A 9,516-nucleotide genomic window follows, 5' to 3' on the forward strand; every position below is an offset into this window, starting at 1 on the left:
TTTACACGGAGTGACAAAATCCCAATCTCGATTCGTGCCAACCCAACAGACACTTTCAGAGATACCCGTAGTGTACCTTTATAGCCACCCAGTTACGTTGTGACGTTTGGCACACCCAAAGCACTCCTACGGTATCCGGGAGTTGCACAATCTCATGGTCTAAGGAAATGATACTTGACATTAGAAAAGCTTTAGCATACGAACTACATGATCTTGTGCTAGGCTTAGGATTGGGTCTTGTCCATCACATCATTCTCCTAATGATGTGATCCCGTTATCAACGACATCCAATGTCCATGGTCAGGAAACCGTAACCATCTATTGATTAACGAGCTAGTCAACTAGAGGCTTACTAGGGACATGGTGTTGTCTATGTATCCACACATGTATCTGAGTTTCCTATCAATACAATTCTAGCATGGATAATAAACAATTATCATGAACAAGGAAATATAATAATAATCAATTTATTATTGCCTCTAGGGCATATTTCCAACATTCGGTGCAACAAGACCAAGACCGTCGCAACGGCAGGAAGGAAGTCATTGTGGAGCCCAAGCCGGCGTCACCACCAGAGCCTTTGACAGGCGAGGACCAACTTTAGTCAGGATAAGTGTACTGGATGTTCCCCTTCAAAATGGCCAATTGTTGGCACCCTTCCCGCTCAATATTTGGGAAGAGTCCCAGGGCCTTTGCCTATAAATAGGACTAGCCACCCACAAGGTAGAGCATCACCTGGAAACCAGTAGAAAGAGCGACTGAACTCCCCCTAGCAATTCATCGCACCAGCCAAGAACAGATCCTCGCAAGGCTATTCTTCCTTGTATTGTTCATCATCAGCCCAAGAGGCAATCCACCACACCACAAACTAGAGTAGGGTATTACACCACAATGGTGGCCCGAACTAGTATAAACTCTGTGTCTCTTGTGCTGTTCCTTTCATAGCTTAGATACTAGCGAGGCGGCAAGGTGCAGGTAGGTAGAGGGCGAAATCTTCGCGCGCACCCCAGTGTTCGAATCTAGAGGGTCTGCCGGAACCCGAAATCCGACATACACGCTCTATTTCTTTTTGCTCCACACATTAAGTTTCCAAAATTTACCTTTAAAATATCATTGTTTACAATACCAACTAAATACAATGTGAAAATACTCCAAAATATTGATATGTTTTCCTACACAATACCAAATAAATATAATAATTATATTGATTTGACATTGTGAATATTGATAGATTTTTCTACAAAGTTGATCAAACTTCAATATATTTGTGAATGAAAACTTTAATATATTTGACTCAGGATAGATTTAATATGCGAAGTAAAAAAGGTGGAAGTATTAATGAATTTAGGTAATACTCTATGTTCCCGATTGTAAGAAACACGTATTATACGTGTTATGAGAATGGTATTATTTTCATGTAACATACAATAACTCATATTTCGTAGGTACAGTTGATGGTCAATTAATTATTGAAATGCATGTGCGTCGTATAAATGGAACTGATGAAGTAATGGCCAACGACGACAATAATTTTATACTCCCCTCTATTTCATTTACTGATGGAAATATTGTTTAGGCTTTATGTATTGGCTCGTGAAGCTGCTTGACATAAAAACTTCCGACTGCATTAGCTCACCATGTTTCAATTTTCTAATACATTGTAATGTGACCCATAATATGAGAGCATTCTCATATATTATGAGACGGTTGGAGTAGACAAGTTCTATAATGAAAATGAGGGGTGTTATTTTATGAGGTGCCATCACACCCACGCCTGCCCATGGAAAGTGTGCGCATGAAACATATAAAAAGTTCAGTGAGATAATATGTTACATCTAGGAACCTTTATTTTGCTAATTTCAGCAAGAAGCTCGTGTACAAAAACATTCGTATGGACTCGAATTCTTGTGTAAATCGGGATGGAGCTTGGGAGGTAGTCCAGGAACGGATGCAGATTGTGGTCTGCATCGACGACATCTGGAAGATGGAACATCTGCTGGGCTCGTGGTTCGTGGATGGCAGGTATGGTTTCCTCCTTCGGCGTCTTAGTCGTGGTGGGGTGCCAGATCTGGAGTTCGATGGCGTGTCCGGGGTGTTGCCCCGGTCTGATTCGTTCAACGGTAAGGGCTTCACTTTTGGTGAGCCACCTTGAAGGTCCGCAAAGCTGCATATCACGATGGAGCCGCGTCGAGCTCGGCTGAGGTGGTGATTCGTCATTCTTTTCTTCGACGGCTGCTATGGTGGTGCCGGAGGCAGGTGACGGACGTTGATATCAAGTTCAGAGATGTTCTACTATCTTTTCAGTTTTGTCTTGTCGGTTTTTACGTGACTTGTATTTTGTTATTTATGATATGAATGAGACACGTATTACCATGGAAAAAAAAGATAGGAACGCAGTGCGCATGAGTCGTCGTTGTCTCGTTTCACACCCCAAAAAGGCTTGTGCAGGAAAATCGCAGCAGAACAACAACCAAGACGTAGAACGTGGGCCTGTTCGTGCGAGGGTTTACCCTCGGACGTGTGGGGACACGGGGGGAGAAGTGACCAGGGCAAGGCAGGCAGGCAGTGCAGAGACCACTTGGAGCGAGCCGCGACGCCATGATTGGTCCCCCGGGTGGTCAAGATCTACTCGAGCCAGCCCGTCCGCTGGCCATAGCCTTTGTCCATACACGCGCGCACGGCGCGGCCCGGCGTACCGGTTGATGGATCCGGGCCGTGCCTGCTCCGATGCCCATGGACTAGTCATGCTCACGCTCAGTCGGTCAGTCAGAGAGAGAAGAATGACGCGGCCCTCCCTCCACTGCTCATGGGTCGTGTTGTGGCTGTCAGGCCGAGAGATGGCCACGCAGGGCCTGCGCGTCATCTCATCTCGGGTCCGGCTTTGGTGCTTCCACACTCACATCACACGGGGTGCGGCGCCTCACGGATTTGGTGTGGATGATGATGATACTACTGTGCTGTCCCTGCCTGCCTCTGCGCCGCGCGCGTACGGTACGGCGCGCATTCAGTGCTCACTTCCGTGCGGGCTTCGCCGGAAGGAAAACTTACTGCATATATACACCACTGTCATTAGGAACTGGGAAGAAGAAAATTAACAGGAGATCGATCGAGGCCACGCCATCACACCAATGTGACCGCCATCTTAATGGGGATGGATCCAAGCTGCCATTGAGGCGCTCACGGGCCGCGCCACACTCCAGTCCAGCGGCAGAGCTATGCATATGCATCATGATAAACACTCGTAGATCGCACAAACAGTGGAGCCAGCGTGCGCGCATGCCATTGCCAGCGGCGACGCGCGAACAGAGCTCACGTCGACGATCCGTCAGAGCGCGGGCTCGGCGCCATTTCAGGAAGAAATCATCAACCATGTACACCTCCTCCTGCTACGTCGCCCCCTGCGCTCCTTCAATGGCATGGCCCCCTTCCGACTGACTGCATACGGACATGGCATCCAACAAAAGGAGCTCCGCACTCCACCGTCCGGTCCTTCTCTCCCACACTGAATGAACTGTGGACAATAGACGGCGCAGGCCGGCGTCGACCGGTCTCCGGCGAGAGGGACTTAGGTTCGCACCTGCGCAACATGTCGTTGCGGTGTGGTGCGTGCCCCCGCTCCTGTCGCGCCAGGGAAATGCCATGGATTTCTTGCCCGGTTGGGCTAGGGTCTGACCACCTGCCGCCTTAGAAACTTACTGCTATGCTACTACTACTGACTTACAGTGGCCAAGGCAAAGAAAGTATTCCTGTCACATGTGGCAAAAACCAGCAAGTTTTTTTCAACCAACTACTGCCAGGCAGCCACCAAGACATGTTCATCATGATTAAGAGAAGAGACGGAACGGATCAGTCCAGCAGCCTTCATCAAGTTCAGAGCATAAATTCACTTCATGCGTTTCACGGGTTCGAGATCGGAGTAACATGGCTAGTCTAGAATCTAGCTAGATTCAAGTCTCTACTGAAATATCGAAACTACTACAGGTACAACAAACAGCTGCTACAACAGAGACAAAGAGTGGCAAAAGGAAATCGGCGCGCTAATAATCTCCGGTCCACTCCTTCCAGTCTTTGTCGATGTTCTTCTCAGCCCACGCGATCGCGGCGCGCGCGGCCTGAGGCGCGCCGGGGAGGCCCCTCTCTTTGATCTCGCCCTTCATGTCCAAGAAGGGGTGAACCAGGAGCGTCCCGGGTCCGCAGTACTCATGTTGCAAGAAAGTGCTCAAGACCTGGAAATCAGAATCACGCCTCAGAGATTTCGTCTATCGGACAAGCTGAAAGCCTAGTGCGGTGTGCTATCACATCAAACATTGAACTGTCGCCTTTTCGCGAAGAAAGAAACCATTGAACTGTCGCCAACATAAGCAACTGCATCACTCTTGAAGGTCCTTCTAAGCCTAACATATGCTGAACTGAAGACTGGTAGAAATAATAGCATGTGAACATGCAGTGAGAGAATTCGAATTCGAGCTAAGCTAAGTGTGAGTTGTAGTTAACTGGTGGCAACTGACAAAACTAATGGACGACAGCCGTCCTCATGTTTACTTGCATACATTGCACGGTGTCATGGGCCTGCAGTTTCTACTCCCAACCAATTGTAATCTTACCTGCAGTATCTAGAGAATAAAGATGCTTCGTACCAACACATATGAAGTTTGGCAATTTGAGCTACTTTGCCGGTCTCTAACGAAGAATGCAAGCGTCCATCTGAACCATCATGAAAAGGTTTAGCTTCTTAAGAAAAGAGGCAATGATTTTCTAATGTTCATTCCCAAGCTAATTCATGACACCAGCTTTGCTCATTAATTTCGTTCTTATTATCGGTGTCAATTCTATCTAGTCTACACTTTCTCAACTATCTTAGCAAATAGAACCATTCCTTTAACCATCGTTGACGCAATGCCAAATTCTTAACCTAAATCACAGCTCCGATAAACGCAGGCAGTTGCATCCAAGAATGCCAAAATGCTACTAGTAGAACGAGAGCAAGTTAACCGTGGAAGCTGGGAAACGTGCCTCGGTGCAGACGTCGACGATGTCCTCCACGTGCTCCCCGAAGTACTCCTCCTTCTTCTGCTCCAGCCGCCACGTCATGTGCTCCCTGAACTTGCTCGTCTCCTGGGAGACAACAGAGAAGACACCGGCCACAGGCCGCACGAATCGGTCACACACAACAGAACGAAGCTGAAGCGGGAGCGGGAGCGGCAGCTCCGTCCCGAGCAGAAGATGCAGGGGGGAAGGGAGGCAGGGGGTCGCTGACCTGCTCGGCGAACTCGGGGATGGGGTCCGGGAACTTGTAGTCCTCCAAGGCGGCGTTCTTGGCGCGGCGGCACACGACCCTGGCCGGCCGCGGCGGGCGGCTGCGCAGGCGGAGGTGCCCGCTCGGCCGCGTGGAGGGGGCGGGCCTGCTCGGACGTGGGGAAGACGAGAGGGGGAGGAGAGTGGGGTTTAAGGCCGCCGCCGACGCCGCCCACACCCTCGTCGCCATCTCGCTGCTCGGGGCGCTCGTCTCCGGGGTTTTACGGTCGCCTCCTTATCGGTTCAAGACTATTGTGGCAGGGTAAAGCATAGGCAGAGCCTTTTTTTTCTTGTGTGGGATTTTCGGCTGAGGCACACCGTCCGATCCTACAGGCAAGGCTAGGATTATGGAGGGAATGGAGTGACACATATAACGCTAACAATTCACATAACAAATTTCACAATCCACCCGCAAAAAATAAAAGTAAAAAAAATTCACAATCCTTGTGTTTAAGAAATTTGTGCGGAACGCTCTATCGACTATCGGTGGCCAAATGTTGCTCCGGCTTGGTGGGGCTCCGCGGCAGCAATTTTTGCGGAATGTGTGAATATCTCTACTTTGATTGAGAAGGTCATTTCTAAACATTGTTTTAATCTGCAAACCAATCGGCACATGTGCTAATCAATTTTAGTTATTGTAATAAGCTTTCTTTTAGTTGGACTGACGAGCCGTCAGAGTGCTGGTGAACAAGCTATGGCCGATATATCGATGTTTATTCATAAAGTTAGCCACGACGGTCTTCCCTAAAAAAAACACTCAAACTCAAGCTTAATGTTTATCATGCGGCAACAATGGTAAGCTATCAAAAAAATAATAGTTAACTCAAGTTATGTGATCCAAGCTTAATTTTTCCCAACAAAACTTGCACCTTTATAGATTTTGTATATCAGTTTTGCTAAGTCTCAGTCGATGCTATCTTCCTTTACTTTTGCATTGAGATTCATAGAAAAAATATATTCAGTTTTTCTTTTTCTTCTTACATAATATATCACTTGACTGAGACTTAGTTAAGCCTCAGTCCATTAAGACCTAGCCACACCCTTTATATATTACTACCTCTGTAAATTGAACTGCAAAAATGTCTTGTATTTAAGAAAAGAGGTAGTGCGTAATAGTACTAGATAGTATAAAAAATGCGTTCTACTGAAAAAAGTCTCTCAGTGAATCGAATTAGCACGTAGAGCCTTTTAATCTCATCGCTGCTCAGGCACAAACCCATAAACACCAGACGGCACAATCGGATGCATAAAAAAGTGATCAGACATCAAGCCAATCAAAGATCCGAGGTCAACAGTCTATTGAAACATCCTCCAATAGCAGATCGACTCCTCGGGATTTGTGTACAAATAACAAATGGGCAGAGACTAGAAAGTGACTCGCAAATAAGGCCAGCCTAGTTTGTTTTTATTTTACATGATATATAAGATCGACAGGACGCTCAAAACGAGTACTGATATAATGCCAGTTTATGAGATGAATCACTTTCTGGAAGATCTAAGGGGCTCACACCGATTGCACTTTCCTTCATTGGGTGCTTGTTGCCAGTGTAACGACCTCATAGCTGCAGGCTGCGGAATAAAACAAAACAGACGGTAGTCAGCGTAACTGCAAAGTGAATCACCCATGATCAGATGCAACAAGAGGTGCTACCACAACCTACAAGGCCGACGAAACAAAGCACACATTACGATATTTGCTCTACATTGTGATCTAAACGCTCTTATATTTCTTTACGGAGGGAGTACGTAGCATTCTGTGCTGCACAAGATTTCTCTTCAGAAGTTGAGAAATTCAGTTCGAAACCTACTGCCTACTGAAATGCAGAACATGTTTCTAAACTTCAAGGATTATGTGCATTTTGCCAGTATGAAAAAGACAATTGTATTCAGACCTACTGCACGCTTCAAGACAGCATGCCCTGAAAATTGGTGAGATGAATAAGTAACTTTAATTTTCAGACGGTCAGTTACTAGGCCATGCTGGGGCGACTAACAGCAATACCAAGAACCAGAGATTCAAGGAAAATGTGTCTTTAAAAACACACATCATCTTCAAAGTTGCATAGTTGAAATTGTTAGTTATAAGAATTCATCATGCAAGTGAAACAAAGAGACTTCAAGTTATCAGTTATTTTCAAATGGCAACTCAGCACTCAAGAAAACAATGCTGTACAATACACTCCATGGTCAGTAGAAGTAGTCCAGACAGAAAATAAGCTAGAGTGTCATGAATAACAAAGGGATGGGTTGCCAGAATTCATATGGAAAAAATAGCTACCATATGGAGTTACCAACTTTACTACACTAGAACAAGATTAAAACAGGTGGAACAGTGACTATATCTGTGCTGCTAGAAACTAACCAGTGAAGCATACTATCATTTCCCCTACAACATTATCGAACCCAACTACAAACTTGGTTCAGAAAGTAGAGAGATACTACCCACGTCAACTAAATGCCTATATCATAAAATGAAGACACAACTAACATGACAACAGGCATATAACAGCATGCAAGTGGTCAACATCCAATTACAAACTATAGCATTAATTATTGCACAATGCAATACTTAAAGAGAGAAGCCTAATACACAAGAATAAGAAGTGGTCTTAAAGATCCAAAAGTATGATAACATACCAGCAAAGACAACGAGAGTGAGAACATTCCCGATTTTCGAGACCCGTTTGACACTGTTCTTGTATGATTTGAACCTCTTCAAAGCAACATCTTCCTCTAAAAGCTGCAAGTGATGAAGAGTCAAAACCATGCTAACAAAAAACTAGCACAATGTAAAAGCAATAAACTAAACACCACTTTGCAAGTTGCTGTTGACTTGTAGTATCGAATCTAATAACAGTAACTGCATGGAGTCCTGCTTGTACAACTAGCCTTTACCTAAAGTGCAGTTTGCAACAAAAAAAATAAGATGCTTATATGAAATCTTAGCACCAACTGAATTGCCAAAAAAAGGACATAAAGGTCTCTGCAAGGAGACTACCAATAGTATAAAATAACTAAAAACTTCGCAGTTGCAGGAAGGTGATTATTCTGTTAACGCAAAATAACGCAATCACCAAAATGCACAATCCTAGAATTCAAGATAGAAACCTTTAGTTACCTAAAACGTCAGAAGCACTAAACTACAGTGACACAAAACACTGTGGCAGCGATACAAAACCCTGAAGATCAGCAAACAACGGCATTACACTGATCGATTCTGAGGATATATGGTGCACCTCTGTGCGGACAAGGATATGATAGGACAAGATGACTTCTGCACCATTCAACTAAACATAAGGCACAAGTTTATATATCTTTCCTGTGCATTACAACACGCATTGCGCAGCTAGTATGCATAAACGTCAGTTGCAGATCTCTAATCATGATCGTAGTAAGCACCATCATTAAGTACCACCACTGCAGTTCGTAAACCTAACTAGAAAAATCCAGTCCCCACACGGCACCTGATCTTGACGCCAATCACTCTGGATAAAGCTGAATATTATCACCCATCACATGCAGTAAGGAAAATTCCCTAATCGGTAATCACAACATCCCACCAGTTCCAAGTCAGATCGAATCGATGTGTTCCGAGGTCGCGCGCAGATCAGAACCACAGTAGCTATCTGCGCCTCCGAACAGGGGAATCGCAACGACGAAGAGTAAAATCATACAATCTAGCGGTCGAATCGACGGGGTGAAAGGAAAACTGCAGGGGAGGAGAGGGCTGACCGCTTTCTCCCGTGCGCCGAGCTCGACGTGGTACCCGCGGCGGGGCTGGACATGAGACGGCGGCGGCGTGGTCCGGAGGTGGGAGCGGAGGGAGGAGAGGAAGCCGTGCTGGGCCATGGCGGAGGCGCAGGGGGGAGAGGTGGAGGGCACACGGCGGCTCGAGGAGAACGGCGAAGGTGGAGAGAGATTGGAGACGGGCCAAAGGGCAGAGCTGCGCTGTTTTCTCGATTTGGCCCCGGTGTAGATGCGCGTTTTCGTGAAAGGGCCTGGGCCTGGCTACCGCAGTTTTTCCTCACGATCACCCTTTTGAACAAAGAAAGAATGAACCTCCTCCTTGCGAAAAAAGAAGAAGAAATCTTTTTTTTTTGCGAGAGAAAAAAAATGAAACTAACAGGATAGGATCATAAAACCAATTCAGGGGTAGCTTTATCATAATTTGGGCAATTATTCAGGTTGGTTTCAAGGATTTTTTTTTAAATGTCTAGGTGA

At 45.9% G+C, this 9,516-nt stretch overlaps 2 protein-coding genes across 2 annotated transcripts; both read right to left on the reverse strand.

Annotated features, from left to right (window-relative positions):
- Positions 1-3,839: 3,839 nt before the first annotated feature.
- LOC123111865 (protein PLASTID REDOX INSENSITIVE 2, chloroplastic) lies at positions 3,840-5,575 on the reverse strand. Its single transcript, XM_044532750.1, has 3 exons — positions 5,258-5,575; positions 5,014-5,115; positions 3,840-4,226 (listed from the first exon to the last, which is right to left on the reverse strand). The coding sequence occupies exons 1-3, from the start codon at positions 5,483-5,485 to the stop codon at positions 4,038-4,040; spliced, it is 519 nt and encodes a 172-aa protein (XP_044388685.1). The 5' UTR covers positions 5,486-5,575; the 3' UTR covers positions 3,840-4,037.
- A 963-nt stretch (positions 5,576-6,538) lies between these two features.
- Positions 6,539-9,315, reverse strand: LOC123111866 (succinate dehydrogenase subunit 7, mitochondrial). Its single transcript, XM_044532751.1, has 3 exons — positions 9,028-9,315; positions 7,933-8,035; positions 6,539-6,864 (listed from the first exon to the last, which is right to left on the reverse strand). Exons 1-3 carry the CDS (start codon positions 9,142-9,144, stop codon positions 6,821-6,823), a joined length of 264 nt encoding a protein of 87 aa, XP_044388686.1. The 5' UTR covers positions 9,145-9,315; the 3' UTR covers positions 6,539-6,820.
- Between the last annotated feature and the right edge of the window lie 201 nt (positions 9,316-9,516).

The sequence above is a fragment of the Triticum aestivum genome, chromosome 5B (assembly GCF_018294505.1).
Source record: "Triticum aestivum cultivar Chinese Spring chromosome 5B, IWGSC CS RefSeq v2.1, whole genome shotgun sequence".
Lineage (NCBI taxonomy): Eukaryota > Viridiplantae > Streptophyta > Magnoliopsida > Poales > Poaceae > Triticum > Triticum aestivum.

Excerpts from the sequence above, each read along its gene's own strand:
- LOC123111865 (XM_044532750.1), bottom strand. The coding sequence starts at position 5,485 with ATGGCGACGAGGGTGTGGGCGGCGTCGGCGGCGGCCTTAAACCCCACT. Across the intron at positions 5,116-5,257 it reads TCCCCGAGTTCGCCGAGCAG|GAGACGAGCAAGTTCAGGGA; the intron begins GTCAGCGACCCC and ends GTTGTCTCCCAG. Across the intron at positions 4,227-5,013 it reads TCGTCGACGTCTGCACCGAG|GTCTTGAGCACTTTCTTGCA; the intron begins GCACGTTTCCCA and ends TCTGATTTCCAG.
- LOC123111866 (XM_044532751.1), bottom strand. The coding sequence starts at position 9,144 with ATGGCCCAGCACGGCTTCCTCTCCTCCCTCCGCTCCCACCTCCGGACC. Across the intron at positions 8,036-9,027 it reads TCGGCGCACGGGAGAAAGCG|CTTTTAGAGGAAGATGTTGC; the intron begins GTCAGCCCTCTC and ends CATCACTTGCAG. Across the intron at positions 6,865-7,932 it reads CACTCTCGTTGTCTTTGCTG|CCTGCAGCTATGAGGTCGTT; the intron begins GTATGTTATCAT and ends TTTATTCCGCAG.